This window comes from Myotis lucifugus, unplaced genomic scaffold, assembly GCF_000147115.1.
Source record: "Myotis lucifugus unplaced genomic scaffold, Myoluc2.0 scaffold_449, whole genome shotgun sequence".
NCBI classification, from domain to species: domain Eukaryota; kingdom Metazoa; phylum Chordata; class Mammalia; order Chiroptera; family Vespertilionidae; genus Myotis; species Myotis lucifugus.
The window spans coordinates 777,124-794,727 of NW_005871497.1; the positions used below are offsets into that span (position 1 = coordinate 777,124).

General features: G+C 42.7%; 1 protein-coding gene across 4 annotated transcripts in view; it reads left to right on the plus strand.

The window, feature by feature from the left end:
• LOC102442620 (UDP-glucuronosyltransferase 2B31-like) overlaps nucleotides 1–14,264 on the plus strand; it is a 58,032-nt gene extending 43,768 nt beyond the window's left edge. For 3 of the 4 annotated variants that reach the window (XM_023744323.1, XM_006102974.3, XM_023744325.1), the window contains exons 3-6: nucleotides 6,821–6,952; nucleotides 11,173–11,260; nucleotides 12,119–12,338; nucleotides 13,744–14,264. In XM_023744323.1, coding sequence (XP_023600091.1) covers nucleotides 6,821–6,952; nucleotides 11,173–11,260; nucleotides 12,119–12,338; nucleotides 13,744–14,023 — 720 coding nt within the window. In that variant the 3' untranslated portion in view covers nucleotides 14,024–14,264. The remainder of the gene's footprint in view (nucleotides 1–6,820; nucleotides 6,953–11,172; nucleotides 11,261–12,118; nucleotides 12,339–13,743) is intronic. The other variant, XM_023744324.1, reaches the window with a different exon arrangement.
• The last annotated feature ends 3,340 nt before the right edge of the window (nucleotides 14,265–17,604 follow it).

A 17,604-nucleotide genomic window follows, 5' to 3' on the forward strand; every position in this document is an offset into this window, starting at 1 on the left:
AAATGAATCAATTTAACACAGTATAAACTTACAGAATGTTATATTTCAATTATATGTTAATTGTTTTAAACAAAAGCTTGTAGCAATTATTAGAATGAGAAAGTAAACTTTTTTATGTTGGAAGGGTTAGGTATTTATTTTTCAGAGAAAAAACACAAGTAAACAATTTAAAACAGAAAAATCAGCGGGGTGGGGGGCGGGGCAGAGGGGATAGATGAATATGAAGTTTGGACCAGATATCCATAAAATGTTGTCTCCTTACACATTTGGGGGTAGGGAGCTAGAAAGTGCATTGAGCAATCAGGAATTTTTCTAACACTGAAAGTAATAAAATTTGAAAACTGATAAAAAATCAGGGACCACAATCAGAATAATTCTGAAACAATTCCAGGTGAACATGACTTCACCAGCAACTTTAAATACATCAAACTGAGCTACTCAAGAGGGTGACCAGATCTTTGCTGCAGAGAGCCCAGTTGTACTTCTCCCACTGTGGGGCAGGTGCTCCCTGGGAGAGTCAGCGAGGTGATGATGAGGGCCCCTCACAGCCGGTTACACATAGCATATTCTACAAGAACGTACAATATGATTTCAGAGCAAAAGGTGTCATACACATACATGTCAGAAACATGGACACTCAGATAAATAATTATAAAAGGACTAGAGTCCCGGTGCACAAAAATTTGTGCACTCGGGGGAGAGGGCGGTCCCCCAGCCCAGCCTGTGCCCTATCGCAGTCTGGGACCCCTCGGGAGATAACAACCTGCTGGCTTAGGCCTGCTCCCTGGTGGCAGAGGGCACGCCCAATACCTAGGTGCAGCCCCTGGTCAGGCACAGAGCAGGGCCGATTGGGGAGTTGGGGCGCCACCCCCTGTCATGCACAGAGCAGGGTGGATCGGGAGGTTGTGATGCCACCCTCAGTCACGCTCAGGGTGGGGCCGATTGGGGGGTTGGGGCACCGCCCGCTGTCACACTCAAGGCAGGGTCGATGGGGAGGTTGCGGCGCCACCCCCTGTCATGCACAGAGCAGGGCCAATCAGGGGGTTGGGGCGCTGCCCCCTGTCACTCCAGAGCAGGGTCGATCAGGGGGTTGGGGTGCCGCCACTGTCACACTCAGGGCAGGGCATATGGAGAGGTTATGGCTCTACCCTGTCACACACAGAGCAGGGCCGTTCAGGGGGTTGGTGCGCTGCACCCTGTCAAACAAAGAGCCGCAGGGCGATCAGGGGATTGGGGAGCTCCCCCCTATCAGGCACAGAGCAGGGCTGATCAGGGGGTTGGTGAGCTCCCCCCTGTGACACACAGAGCCATAGGGTGATCAGGTGGTTGGTGAGCTCCCCCCTGTCACACACAGAGCCGCAGGGCAATCAGGGGATTGGGGAGCTCCCCCCTATCAGGCACAGAGCAGGGCTGATCAGGGGGTTGGGGTGCCTTCCCCTGTCACAAACAGAGCAGGACGGATAGGGAGGTTGTGGCCCTCCCCCTGTCACACACAGAGCCTCAGGGCGATCAGGGGTTTGGGCGCTGCCCCCTGTTACGCTGATCCCGGTGCCGGGAGCCTCGCTGCTCCACTGATCCCGGTGTTGGGAGGCATATTACCCTTTTACTATATAGAATAGAGGCCTGGTGCATGGGTGGGGGCCGGCTGGTTTGCCCTGAAGGGTGTCCTGGATCAGGGTGGAGGTCCCCACTGGGGTGCCTGGCCAGGCTGGCTGAGGGGCTGAGGGCCGTTTTCCGGCTGGCGGGTGACTAAAGCTCCCAACCGCTCCTTTTTTTCCTTTTTCTTTTTTTTTTTCTATTCTGGGCCACCTTTAGCTCTGAGGCCTTGCTGCTGAAAGCAGGTTTCTGGCCTTTACCTTCTGTATTTGATACAATGTTGCGGTCCGGCTGGCTGAAGCCCAGCTTTTGACTGAAAGCCGGTTTCTGGGGTTTTGTTTAGCTTCTATATTTGTTACATAGTTGCTTAGAGTTGCAGCTGAGAGGCCGGCAGGTCAGGCAGGGAACGTTGGAGTTCGCCTTCACTGGAGCAAGCAAGCCTCCCTGTTCGCTTCAGTGCATGGCTGTCGGACGCCATCTTGGCTGACAGTTAATTTGCATAAGGATATGCTGATTAGCCAATGGGAAGGGTAGCGGTCGTACGCTAATTACCATGTTTCTCTTTTATTAGTGTAGATAATTCTGGATTATAAATAGGAATCGTAAGGCTATTTCATGGATATTCTGGACAATAATACCAGACTCAGGAATTCTATCAATCCTCCAGCCTGAAAGAAGTGATTTAGGGAGAGAGGTCCAAGATTTCAGCATAGGAAGACCCTGAACTGACACCTTCCCATGAACACTCAGAATATACACCTACATGAAGAGCATTTCCTCCTAAAAAAAAAATCTGAGGGTTGACTGAACAGCTTCTGCACAACTAATCAGAGAGAGAGACTGCATAGAGAAGGTTGAGAAAGTGTGAGAACTCTTCAGGCTCTGTGGAAACTCTTTGTGATTGGAGGTACCTGTGAGTGCCAATGTTTACATTCTCTTCCACTGATAGCATGGGCAAGAATTCAATTCAAGTGCTGTAGCTCACCCTCAAGGCCACCATAGCATGCCCTAGGCCACTCACCCCATACCCACCCCAGGCTCAGACAGACAAACTGCCATGGCAATGCTGCAGCCATATGCCACTGGCTGTTCCAAACCCAGCCATCCAGCCTACCAGGGTGCCCACGGAGCTGGGCACACTGAGAAAATTGGTCGTGTTTGCCTCAACTGTGGCTAGCCTGCATGTCAGGGAACCCCTCGTACCTCAAGCAACCACTTCAATTCCAGCCAGGCTGCTTAAGCCACACAGCACACACAGACTACACAGAGATCATTCCTACACAAAGCCACTCCATTAAGTTCAGGAGAGGTGACCATTTCATCTAATTCTTAGAAATAAACACAGAAAGTAAAATAAATGAGTGAATACAGAAGACTCGGAGTAAAAGCAAATTGATCTAATACAGAGAAACATACACGAAGAGACAGAAAATATAGGCAGACAAAGGAACAGGTCCCAAATGAAAGAATAGAAGAAATCTCCAGAAAAAGAGCTATATAAGAAACATACAACCTTCAATGAATGAACCAGGAAGAAGCATAAAAACTGAACATATCCGTTACAAGCAAGAAAATTGAAATAGTAATTTAAAAAAAAAAACTCCCAACAAACAAAAGTTCAGGATGAGATAATTTCACAAGTAAAGTCTACTGAACATTTAATTCTGCCGAACAATTAATACCTATCCTTCTGAAAATATTCCAGAGATATTGAAAAGAAAATAACACTCACAAACTCATTCTATGAAAGCCGTCAGCAGTACCCTGATAGCAAAACCAGACAAAAACAATACAAAAAAAAATTTATATGTCTGATAAAAATAGATGTGAATATTTTCAACAAAATATTAGCAAATTGAATTCAACAATATGGTAAAGGATTATACATCATGCTCAAGTGGAATGTATTCTAGCAATGCAAGGTTGGCTCTATATCCACACACAAAAAATCAATGTGATAGACAACAACAAAACCAAGGATAAAAATCATAAGATTATCTTAATAGATACAGACAAAAGTAATTGACAAATCCAACATGCATTCATGATAAAAACTTTCAAAAAAGTGGGTACAGAGAGAATATACATTAACATGATAAAGACCATATATGACCAATAAAACCCACAGCTAATATTGTATTTATGGTGAAAATGTAAAAGCTTTTCTTCTACGATAAAAAAACAACAACACACCAAGTGATGCCCACTATTGCCACCTTTATTCAATATAGTATTTGAAGTCCTAGCTACAGCAATCACAAAAGAAATAGAAATAAAGAGCATTTATATTGGACATGAAGAAGAAAAACTGTCACCATTTGCAGATGACATGATACTGTATCTAGAGGATCCTAAAGTTTCCACACAGAAGCTACTAGAACTGATAAATGAATTAAGTAAAGTAGCAGGATACAAAATAAATATCCAGAAATCAGTCAACAAGTAAAAAGTGTTTTCAAGAAGGTGGAGAAAAGGGAACTCCTGTACATGGAGTAAGTTTGTAAATTGGTGGAAAACAGTATGGAGGTTCCTCAAAAAATGAAAAATAGCATACAATCCAGCAATTCCACTTCTGGGCATTTATCAGAGGTAAACAAAAACACTAATTTGAAAAGATATATACACCCCCATGTTCATTACTGCATTTACTATAATAACCAAGATATGGAAGCAATCTTGGTGTCCATCAATAGATAAATGGGTAAAATCCATGAGGTCTATGCACACCATGGAAAATTACTCACCAATATCAAAGGATTACCTCTTGCTAAATGCAACAACATGGAAGGACCTAGAGGGTATTATGTTAAGTTAAATAATTCAGGCAGAAAAAGACAAATATTATATGATTTTACTTATATGTATAATCTACAAAACAAACAAAAAAGCAGAAATAGACGTATAGATACAAATTATATTCTAACTAGTGGCCCACTGCACAAATTCATGCACATTGAAAGGAAATCAATTAGAAGAAATATTTTAATATTGCTATTCGCCCTTTCTCTATATTAGAAGTGTCAACCAAATTCACAATCGACAATGACATCTAGAAACACATGCGTGTGATTGGCACTAGCATATACTGCACATGCATTAGTCAACTTAGACTTTTATATATATAGAATAAACTTGCTTAATTAGACCTGCTTTCTGATGTAGCTAAACTTCTTCCAGCCCAGTGAAGCACCCCAACTTCTCTTTCAGGTAATTGTCAGCAACACAGCAGTAAATATCAACATGAAGCAGATTATTATTGTAGATCACACAGGGAGAAGAAAGGATAAAATATTTAACTGCAGCAGTGTTTGACTATATTCTGTGCAGTGAGAAAACCTGAACTCATTTCCAAGTTTCACCATTTCTTATTTCTTTTCAGTCGGGTTAACTTTCTAAACTTTCTAAATCTCTGTTTTTCGGCTAATGAAAAGGAAATAGGATGCTACCAAGTCTCCTATCTACCTACTCCAGGACTTCTGTGAAGGTCAAATGAGATTAGACAAGGGTGAAATGTTTGCACCTGGCTATGAAGCAAGTCATGTTCCCGGGCAGAAGAAACTTCAAGGTGGCTAGTCGCTAGGGAGAGGAAGCCAGGCATTGCTACATGACCTCATTACCCATACAGTTGGACACTTAGCATATAGACTTTTGTATATATAGATGATTGCCAGAAGGGGAGGGGTTGGTAAAGGAGGAAAAGAAGAAGAGGAATAAGAGGTACAAACTTCTAGTTATAAAATAAATGAATAACAGGAGTTCCATGTACAGCATAAGGAATATTGTCAATAACACTTATCATAACTTTGTGCAGTGAGATGGTTACTAGACTTACCACATAGTAAATATATAAATGTCAAATTACTACATTGCACACCTGATACAAATATAATATAGTATGCCAAATATACTTCAATAAATTATATTAATGATTTAAGGGGAAAGTTTGGGAGAATCTGACAAAAGTTAAGATGAGATATAAATTATTATAGAGATGATAAAAAAGATATAGAGTCATTCTAATCATAATGAACTTTTTCTTAGTATTCATAGTCAACGAAATAAAATACTAATGAATATACTACAGTAATTCTCCAGAAAACCTGACAAGCATAAATGCAAGTAATTTAGTAGAACTACAATCTCTATATATAAAAGTCTAATATGCAAAGTGTCCCCTTGGGAGTTTGACCTGGAGTTCGATTGCTCACTATGACCACCAGCGGATGGTGCAGAATGAAGGCAGGCCCTGGCTGGCAGCCAGAAGGAATGCCTCAACCAGCAGCTGAAAGACTGATCAGCCCTGATCACTGGCCAGGTCTAGGGACCCTACCCATGCATGACTTTCAAGCACCAGGCCTCTAGTTGATAGATAAATCAATAAACAATCAATACACATAATGGTATATTATGTGTTATGTGCTGTGTGTCAGCTCTGACTCCTGAGGACCTTATGAATGAGTGATGTCCACAAAATCCTAGTTTTAACAGCCCTCTCAACTCTTTTAGACTCATGCTTATGGCTTCTTTTATGGAGTCAATGCATCTCATATTTGATCATCCTCTTTCCTCCTACCTTCTATTTTTCCCAGCATTATCTTTTTCAGTGAATCCTGCCTTCTCATGATGTCCCTGAAAAATGAAAGTATCAGTTTAGTGATTTTTACCTCCTGCAATATTTCAGGATTAATTTGCTCTAGGACCCACTTGTCTTTCTGGTGGCTCAGGGTATCTGTAGATGAACATTACCAAGCCTTAAAATTGAAGGAAATTCTAACACCTGCTATAACATAGCTGAATCTTAAGGACATTTTGCTAAGTGAAATAGGCCACAGACAAAAACACAAATACTGCATGATTCCACTTATGTAAGGGATTTAGACTAGTCAAATTCATAGAAACAGAAAGAATGATGGTTGTCAGGGACTGTTAAAATGGCAAGTGGAGAATTACAGTTTAAGAAATATACAGTAAAAATTTACAAGATGAAAAAGTTCTGGAGATGAATTATGCAACAATAAGAATATATACACCACTGCACTGTACACTTAGAAATGGATAAGATGGTAAGTATATTATGTGTATTTTAACACAATTTAAAATAACAAGAACTATACTAATAATTCCTTATGATACTTAATTTTCTCTTTGGCTGTTTGTAGCAATCCCTTCAATAGTGTTCACTATGCTATTGTCTTTTGTAATGGAAAAAATTCTTCCTTCACAGGAAATGGAAGAGTTTGTCCAGAGCTCTGGAGAAAATGGTATCGTGGTGTTTTCCCTGGGGTCGATGGTCACTAACATGACAGAAGAAAGAGCCAATGTGATTGCATCAGCCCTTGCCCAGGTTCCTCAAAAGGTTAGATAAACTACCTTAGAGCAGAAAACTAATGAGTGTGTTAAACTCTATAAAATGTCTGGTTAAAGAAATTTCTACATGAAAGGTAAACTATTAGGGTAGCTCCAATTATCTCAGATAACAATTTGAAAAACAAAATACACATGTCAGGTGCTAAAGTAGTACAGAGGTTGTTTTTGATGGACAATAACTTTGGAATTAACATTCTGGTCACAAAGAAGTATATTTCAAAAATACAGTGTGAATTTTTGTTTGATAATAGTATTATAGGGCAGGAACAGATATCACCAAATCCTATCCTGTCATTTGCTTCATTTCCTTGCAGGATTCCTGGAGTACTGAACACACTACCAATGTTCTCAGAATAGAGTTAAATTTTAACATTAACCAGGGAATAACAATCTGAAAGGCATCATACAGTTTAGACTTGCCAGGTAATCCAGTAGGACATTTTGCTAAGTGAAATAGGCCACAGACTAAAACACAAATACTGCATGATTCCACTTACGTAAGGGATTTAGACTAGTCAAATTCATAGAAACAGAAAGAAGAATGATAGTTGTCAGGGACTGTTAAAATGGCAAGTGGAGAATTACACTCCTACTTTCCCTGGATTTTGGATTAGGCCTATTCAGTTGCAAGCTGATATTCAGAGTAAGGATGTCTAGGACTCACCAAGCTGTATCCAGGTACCTAATCCAGAAATAATGATTTAGAGAAAGAGAAAAAATGGCCTGTAAAAAGAAAAGAGAATCTCCCTGGTGGACTGGGCCCTGCTAAATTCTGAAGCAGGAAGACATAAAAGAAAGGGTGTAGGTGGGTCCAGCCCTCAAGGTGACCCAGTGTTTTATAAAATGTGGCCCCAAAACAACCCATCAGAATAATAATTTTGATAGAGGAGGAGGAGGAGGAATATGAGGAGATAAAAAAGAGTCAGCCAGAAGCAAGCCTAGCTTGGGACAGTTTCAGCTGCTCCTCCTTCTCCATAAATTATGGTAGTGAATTATTCTAATACATAAAATACACTTGAAGTCTCTGGATAATTGTGAACTACTTTTAGTTTCCCAACTAATGTAGCTTCCTCCTTATCACCTATGCAAATTTGCTGAGAACTTAAAGTAACTTTAACACTCACATAGCAAAAAGATGTTAACCATTTATAAACTAGAATCCAGCTTACTGGTGGACTTATAAATTGCTTGGCTATTTATAACTAACTAGTGGCTCAGTGCACGAAATTCATGCACTGGTGGGGGGGTGTCCCTCAGCTGACCTGCACCTTCTCCAATCTGGGACCCCTCGGGGGATGTCCGACTGCCGGTTTAGGCCTTATCCCACCTAAACCAGCAGTCGGACATCACTCTCGCAATCCGGGACTGCTGGCTCCTAACCGCTCACCTGCCTCCTGCCTGATCTCCCCTAACCACTCTGCCTGCCAGCCTGATCACCCCAAACTGTGCCCCACTGCTGGCCTGATCGCCCCCAACTGCCCCCCCCCCACCAGCCGGCTTGCCCCCAACTGCCCTCCCCTCCTGGACTGATTGCCCCGCCAACCATGGCTTTGTCCAGAAGGTCTCCTGGAAGGTCTCCCGGTCTATTTAGCATATTACCCTTTTATCAGTAGGGAGAGGGGGAGAGAGAAACATCAATTATAAAGAATCATGGATCGGCTGCTTCCTGCACACCCCCTACTGGGGATAGAGCCTGTAACCCAGGCATGTGCACTTGACCAGAATTGAACTCGGGACCCTGCAGTCTGCAGGCTGATGCTCTATCCACTGAGCCAAACCAGCCAGGGCACCACCAGTCACTTTTAGAACGTTGTATTGCTTCTAGAAGAAACCCCGTGCCACCTTCCCCATCTAGCTGCCTGCCCCACCCAGCCATCGGCACACTGCTGTTTCAGACATTTCATGGGAATGGGACCATACACAATGGGCGTTTTGTGACCGGCTGCCTCCCTTGGGTGTATACCTTGGAGTGGCGGGTTGCAGGGTCCTATGTGACTGATATTGATCATTTGAGGAGCGGCTGCACCATTTCCATTCCGACAGCAGGGTGTGAGGGCCTGGATTTGTCCTCATTCTCGCCAACACTTGCTATCATGTAACTTTTGGTTCTAGCCTCCAAGGTAACCTCAGGTCCCCCCGAAGCATTGCTCTCTAGAGCAACAATCTATGCTTTTCAATTCAGTTTTATAAGTGGAAGTTGTTTGAAATGTCTGCACAAACATCCCTATTGGTAAGTTCTCGCTGCTCAGGATCTGCTGTGACACAGCTTGCAGGAGCTAAGTCTGTCCCAACCTCACCCCCCTGCTGCCTTGTCCTGTCTGGTACTGGGGAGGGCCCTGGGGAGGGCGCTGAGGGCACCAGCCAACCCTCTTCGGGGCTGGCCACAGGCTGCATTGGGCTTTGGGAGCCGAGGGAGGAAGAGCAAGGTTCAGGAGGAGCTTTGGGGCCCTGCCTGTAGCGGTGACTGTGCTGCTCCCTGCAGGCCGAATTGAGCGGTGCCCTGGGGGGCGGGGGCGGGGCGCGCCTTCTCTGAAGGAAGCCTTGGGAGCCCAGGAGCTCCTGAGTGCCCGTCTGTGGGCTCCACTGCACCCAGCGTCCTGGCTTCTACACCTCAGAAGGCAAAGGTCCGATCAGCAAAAATGAAAACTTCAGAGAGGTGACGTGGGCTCCACCTCAGAGGGGCTCACACATGGTTCACGGTCCCACATGGGACTGCAGACACCAGTGGGTGTGGGCAGCGGCCACGTGGCCCCGGCATGGCCCTCTGGCAGGGCCTGAGTGCAAGGAGGAGCTGGAGCTTCTTTGGGAGAGAAAGTCCACGGGGCTGAAGGCTCCCTCTTCAAACACTGATTGCTGGTCACGGTCTGGCCCACAACTCCCATCCACTGGGCCCTCCTCACGGAGTAAAGGGCGCCAGGCGAGGCCTCTTCTTGGCCATCCCAATGGACCCGTCGGCTCTCCTGAGTCTGTGGGGGCACATTGTGGGGCTCCCCGCTGGGCAGTGCAGTCACAGCTGCAGCCCTGAGGCCAGGCTCTGGGCTCGGAGCTGGGGTCCCCAGTGCCGCAGCCCCCTGATCTGTAGCCCCCCCACCCACACACCCCCAACCACAGCCCCCCGATCTGCAGCCCCCTGATATGCAACTTCCCCCAATCTGCAGTCCCCCCATCCACAGCCCTCCTGATCTGCAGCCCCGTGTGCAGTAACTCTGGGCTCATTGTGAATGCGTCCTTATTCCAGGCCCAAGGGTGTGCTGGTGCTCCGGGGCTGGCGAGGCTGGGAGCCTGTGGCTGCTCTGGTCCCTGCTGTTTGGTCTTCCCCTTACAGCATCCAGGTTAATTTGCATGTTTCTCTATTATATATATAGATTAACCATATTAATCAATGCTGTCAGTGAACTGTACCATTTTTTGAAATATTAACAGTCAGATGAATTAAATTTACCATCATCATCATATTTGATCTTTTCAACAGGCAAACTATTATTTATAAAGTGCCAATGGCTTTTCTTTTCTACATTTTAAGAAAATTTTCAATCCTAGCTAGAGTGATAACACAGGATTTGGGTAAAAATTACCACTTGGAAGTGGTGATTAATAAGTAGAAAACTAAAAGAAGCTAAACATACTCACTAAGCAGACATTATTTATTATTATTAATAAACTTATATACCAGAATGATTTAATTCTCATAAATAGCTGATTACATTGATTTTTTAAAGCAAATGATGTAAAACTCTAAGATACTTTATGTAATTAGTGAATATAAGTAAACCACTTCCCCATCATTCAAAAAGAAATAAACAGGTTAACATTAAATCTAGATGGTGAGAGCTACTATAATAAATAATTAAAATAAAAGTCTAGGCTATTAATTTACTGTGTTTTGCACTACAATTATATGACTACCTAAAAATTTTTATATGCTTGAATTGGTCATTGATAATCCCATTTGTCTAACCCCAAAGTGTGAAACATCATGATTGCACTCATACCTGACTGAATATAAAAATAAGTAACATGCAATACGAGTACCTATGCCCCTTACAGCAGTGTTTTATTGGTTCTCATTATCAACATGTCTTGTCCTCATTCCCTTACCTGTAATATGTGAGGGGTTTAACTGGATGTCTCCTAACCTATTTAGAATTCTAACATGATATAACTCTGCAGTTTGACTCAAGTAATACATTACCTTCTTTACCCTAACAGGTTATATGGAGATATGATGGCAAAAAACCAGATACCTTAGGGCCAAATACCCGGCTCTATAAATGGATCCCCCAGAATGACCTTCTTGGTAAGATTCTGGGAAACCCTGAAATCAGAATCAAGTCAACCAGAATGATAAGCAGTTCACTAGGATAAAAGTGTATTCAACATTTGTTACTGAAAACCTCAAAAATAAAAATGAACTTCCCAATATTTATTTCCTAGTCCTAGGGGGAAAGGATAAGCTGTAACAGTTGACATCTTATCTTACATAGTCACGTTCCTTATGGCCACAAACAAAAGATCTTTAGTTCATGTGTAATTCCTCTCAGAGAGAATAGCTCAATTGTCACTCTCCCTCCTAATTCTCTCCTTACACCAATGGTTTAATCCACGGTAAGGGTGTACAGGTGCCCATGAAAAATATCAGCTCCTCTTTTATTACCAATAACTCTCCATTATCCATTGGGGAAAAAATTAATATCTCTTTCTGAAGTAAGAACATATTTCATTATAATGTGTAGATTTTCCTTCCTCTGATTCTGGTGCCAACACCATCCCATTGTCTGTTGCCTTGACATCTACATATCACACTCTGACTTCACTATTTTATTAAGAGAATATATTTCAACATGCACCACCACTTTTTTTTTTTTTAGCATACACTTTTTAAAATCCAGAATATTCTCTTTCCATTTGTCCACTGGCAACTTGTATTCATTTCAAGTCAAAAGAAACACACTAATCTTCTATGTAAGCCTTCACTGTCCCTCCAGCAGACTTATGTTTCTCTTCCTATGAGTTCTGAAAAACATTTTAATACAGTCTGAAGTGTAGACCAATCTGTTACTAAATATATTGTCTCTGTCAGTGCCTTTATTGCCCAACTCTCATTTTATTTCCAAGACTTATAATTCATAATTTGCTGAAATTCACCCAATCCTAGGTCATCCAAAAACCAAAGCCTTTATAACTCATGGTGGAACCAATGGCATCTATGAGGCGATCTACCATGGGATCCCTATGGTGGGCCTTCCTATGTTTGCGGATCAACCTGATAACATTGTTCACATGAAGACCAAGGGAGCAGCTATCAGTTTGGACTTCAACACTATTTCAAGTACAGATTTGCTCAATGCATTGAAGACTGTCATTAATGACCCTTCGTAAGTATCACATATTTTTTATAGATAGTACTAATACATAGATTAGTTTGTCAATAGTGCATCTTAATTTCATCCCAATTTTAAGAGGCTAATTTTGACATTATTAACATGAGTTAACCCATCCTAATCTACTTTTATTTTTGACCACACATTTACTTCAAAGTTGCGTTTTAATCTCATGTATTTAATGGGGAGCCATCTAGTGCAACAATTTTCTCCTCCAATAATATAAAGTTATGTAGGTAATTATAAGGACACATTTTTTAAAAAATATGATAAAATACATAGTAGGGAGAGTAATCAACTAGAAGAAAAAATCATAAATTCTTTACCTAAATAAATTCAATACCTAAAATTTCTGAAACTATAAATATCTTTACACTCAAAAACTTATTTTACTGTAATCACTTAAACAGATTTTATGAAATATTATTTACATACCTTAAAATTCACATGTTAAAATTGTATAATTCAAATATACATAGTATGCTTACAAAGCTATGAAACTATCACCATAATATAAACTTAGGGCATTTTTGTCATCCCAAAAAGACATATCATATGTCTTAGAAGTCACTTCCCATCTCCCTCACCCAAACAACCATTGATCAACTTTCTTTCTCTATAGATTAGTCCTTCTGGACATTTCATAATAATAGATTCATACAATATATGATCTTTTGGAACTGGCTTCTTTAACATGGCATAATGTTTTTTTGTGTATATTGTTTAAATATATTTTTATTGATTTCAGAAAGGAAGGGAGAGGGAGATAGAGATAGAAACATCCTATATAATAAGAGGCTAATATGCAAATCAACCAAACGCCAGAACAACCAGTTGCTATGATGTGCACTAACCACCAGGGACAGACACTCAACGCAGGAACTGCCCTCTGGTGGTCAGTGTGCTCCCCCTGTGGGCCAACCTTACGGTTGGTGAGCACAGCGGCAGTGGTGGGAGCTTCTCCCACCTCCACAGCAGCACTATGGATGTCCGACTGCTGGTTTAGGCCCGCTCCACATGGGGAGTGGGCCTAAGCCAGCAGTCAGACATCCCCCAAAGGGCTCCCAGACTGAGAGCGGGTGCAGGCCGGGGTGAGGGACCCTACCCAACTGCACAAATTTTGTGCACTGGGCCTCTAGTCAATAATGAGAGAGAAACATTGATCAGCTGCTTCTTGCACACCCCACACCGGGGATTGAGCCAGCAACCCGGGCATGTGCCCTGACTCAGAATCAAATGGTGACCTCCTGGTTCATGGGTCAAGGCTCAACCACTTAGCCATGCTGACCAGTCAATAAAAATATTTTTTTAATTAAAAAAATACTACTTTGAATGGGAATGATTGGCTTAAGGAAATTAACTTTCTTTCAATGTTGATATCTTTGTGTTTCTCCTTTAGATATAAGGAGAACACTATGAAGTTATCAAGAATTCATCATGACCAGCCTATGAAACCTCTAGATCGAACAGTCTTCTGGATTGAGTTTGTCATGCGCCACAAAGGAGCCAAACACCTGCGGCCAGCCGCGCATGACCTCACCTGGTTCCAGTACCACTCTTTGGATGTGATTGGATTCCTGCTGGCCTGTGTGGCAACTGCTACATTTGTAATCACAAAATGTGTTCTGTTTTGTTGCCGGAAGTTTTTTAAAACAGGAAAGAAGAAAAAAAGAGAGTAGTTGTTATGGAGGCCTAAAGCTGATATACCTTGTAGATAGGACTCCTCCACTTTATTCCACCAAGAAGTTGCGATGTAAGGGTCACTATCTCCTGTGACAACCTTACTTTTCACAATTTAGCTTCTCAGATCCAAATTTGTTTTTAAGTGACTACCTGGTTAAGAGTTATAAATATGTCATGCCAAACATAAAAACTTATAAAAAGTAAACCAAAAATAAAGCCATATGAATATATTTTTAAATTTGTTATTCTAATTGTAAAGTTATACCAAAATACTAGCTTAATTATGTTTCAAACATTACACATGAACACAAGAACATTAAGTAGTCTATTCACATATTAATATTACTTTGCAAATACTCGGAATATTTTAATATTATTTTGGTGCAAAAATCTGTAGTTTTTCGTTTGCTAAACAAAACTATTCAAAAGTTAGAATTGTACAAATTAATTCATCCTTCTGTTTCATTATGGGAGACCACCAATGCTCCTTTGTTTTATGGTACATCCAGCCTCAGCATCACTTCTTACCTACAGACATGGAAGTCATTTGCTTTCATCCAGTTTAAGTTAATTTATCATCAAAACTTAAATGGATTGAGAAATATAACAATAACTAATTGCTTCCTATTGTACACTGAGCTATTTATGAAAGACTTTGGTTTCAGTAGCTAATTTTGTTTACCTAACAGCCCTCTAAAAAGATTCACTGGTTTTTTTCACTCTCCTTTTAGTCTTTGATAATGGGTATATGGTTCCAATTATAAGTTTGATAATGTAGAATCCATACTCTAAAGCAGTGATTCCCAAAGTGGGTGCTACCGCCCCCTGGTGGGCGCTGCAGCAATCCAGGGGGGCGGTGATGGCCACAGGTGCATTTGTTTTAACTTTTTTTGTATTACCTTTCTATTCTGAGTTCAATAAATAGTTTCATAATTTCAAACTTCAATGTTTCTAATTTACACCTTTCTTTACTATATTTTACGAAAAAGGTAGAAACATTAATACATATATCTTTCTGTTTAATTGCTATTAAAATTTTTTAAAAAATTAATTTCCAGGGGGCTCTGAGTAATATTTTTTGTGGAAAGGGGGCAGTAGGCCAAATAAGTTTGGGAACCACTGCTCTAAAGGAACTTATTGAATTTTCATTCTCTCCAAATATACGTGTACATATATATGCCCACTTCTTGTAAAACAAGGCACAGAATCACTTAGCTACTTACAGACACAGGAACAATTCAATGTGTTTGTTGAAGGCAGTTGAAATAGTGATTATTTCATACTAGGGTCCGAGTGCACGAATTCCTGCACCTTGAAAGGAGCTGTGGGCTCTAAGGCTGCAGTGGGCACAGAGGCGAGTCTTGGCCCATCCTCCATGCCCCAGCCTGGTCCCTCAAGCTGCAGCTCCCAGTCTTCTCTCTGCCAGTATCCCCGCTCTCACCACCCCGCTTCCAAGTGCTGACAGCGTGGAGTGATCAGGGCCAGCGCCAGGTGCCACCAGCAGGTGTAAGTACCAGACAGGACCAGCACATGGGAGCAAAGAATTTTCAGTAACCACCAGAGGCTCACCCCAATGACAGCAACCAGCACCCCGCCTTAGTCTTGTGCCCCCACTAAGCTTCTACACCATCCCGCAGTGGCCAACGCCCTTTTGATCTATTTGCATATTAGCCTTTTATTATATAGGATAACTCATACTATATCAGTGTGTCATTAATTCTTTCTTTCCTCACAAGTCTGTTGTTCCATCCCTCCCATTAACCTTATATAAAAGCATTACAACCTTCAGCATGACAAAATAAATATACAATCATCTCTTTTTTTTTAATCTAAGCACACTATGACTGACCATTATAAATAGCAATGCAAAGAATACAAAAATCATGAAAATTTTATGGAAATAGGAAAATCAAGTCACAAGGATTCTCAAGGCTGTCCTAAAACATACACACCAGGATTGCAGGGGTCCAGATAAGAAAATAATTCCTGACTTTATTGGTCAAGAAGACAATCGTCAGAGTCTCATAGTAAATATTGTCCAACCTAAGGCATGAATTCATTTTAGAAACAAATGAAAACTTTATTGCTGGGGAATTACAGGGCACATTTCTCACTGAATTTCCATAGAACTCTTCTAAATATTTGAAATCATTTCAAAGGAAAAACAGAAATAACACATTGTCATTGTAGGTAATAATGTTAATCATGCATATAAGCTGAATTTTCCTCAGATCTACTCGGTAACACGTATAACTGATAAAGGTTGGTAATTATTGTAGAGTGAGAAACCTTACAAAACACAAACAGAAAAAGACAAACATTCCGGGATGGAAATACATGGAGGATATGAACAGGCACTTCACAGAAGTAGAAATGGCCAATAACATATCAAGGATGGCAATGGCCTGATTTCAGGTAAAGGTAAACTGAGTCAGTAAATTGTTACCCACGGAATATTTACCAAGCATAGGAATCTATGCGGGAAGAGGCCGCCTTGGCTGCCAGAAAGTACTCACTTGAGGGCCCAAGCTGCCCGTGGGGGAGGAGGCGCTAAGTCCCTGGACACAGAGGCTGGCAGCGGCCTTCCAGCACAGCAGGAGCCAGAGCAGCTGCTTCCTGGGCCGCCTGGCGCCCAAACCTCCAGGTCCCCAGGTGAGACTCCCTGCTCAGCAGGCTGTAGTGCTTCTGAGCTGGGCGAGCACCCACAGCTGCAGCCGACAATGGCGTCCTTGCTAGTCCTTGGCTGCAGTGGGCTCCACTGCCCATTGCTCTGCAGCCGGCAGCAGCCTGTGCAGGCGGCCTTGGCCTTGTGGACTACGACGCAGTAGAAAGCAGCTAATTGGTCCGCTAGGCACTGTGTGACCCATGAGTCCTCCAGGCCAGGGTCTTAACAGGGGAGTGAGGAGGGTTGCGGGGGGCACCTCCCAGCACCTGCTCTTGCGCCTGCACCTGCGCCTGCTTGGTTCTGCCTGGAGCTGGTGCCCCATGATCCCCCCCTGACGTCAGCCACGCCCTCCAGACCCAGGTTGCTCCCTGGCCAGCTGCCGGTTGCTCAGACAACGTGCCCATTTGCTACCTGGTCAAGATGCCTCCCTCAGGGCTGGTGCGGGCCCACCAGCCTCTCGTGTTGGCCAGCGTCACATGTTTCAAGGGCCAAAACGCAATCTACCACTATGACACTGGGCCTTGCCATGGCTGGGTCTTCGCTCTGCTCCCTCCAGCTGCGCGGATGGCAGGGTGCTGGGTCCTACCCGGGGTCCTGGCTGCCTGCAGAGGCCAAAAGTGTTGAAGATCGCTGCAGGGCTGGGCCTCTCGGACAGTGGCAGCCTGTTGCCCTTGGAAGCCTTCAGACTTGCAAAACTTGGAGCAAAGCCTTCCCTGGCTTCTCAGCCCCTGTAAGCGGCACTTCCTGCAGTTGCTGAGCCCAGGAGATCAAGTATTTGTCACCGACTAAACCACAATAAGCGATTTCCGGATTCTTGGTCACCCCACTCCGAGAGGCCTCAAGTGGAGGTGGGCATGTGTTGTGGGCCTCATGCCCTACACATCCCTTTGAAACGTTTGGAACTAAGAGATG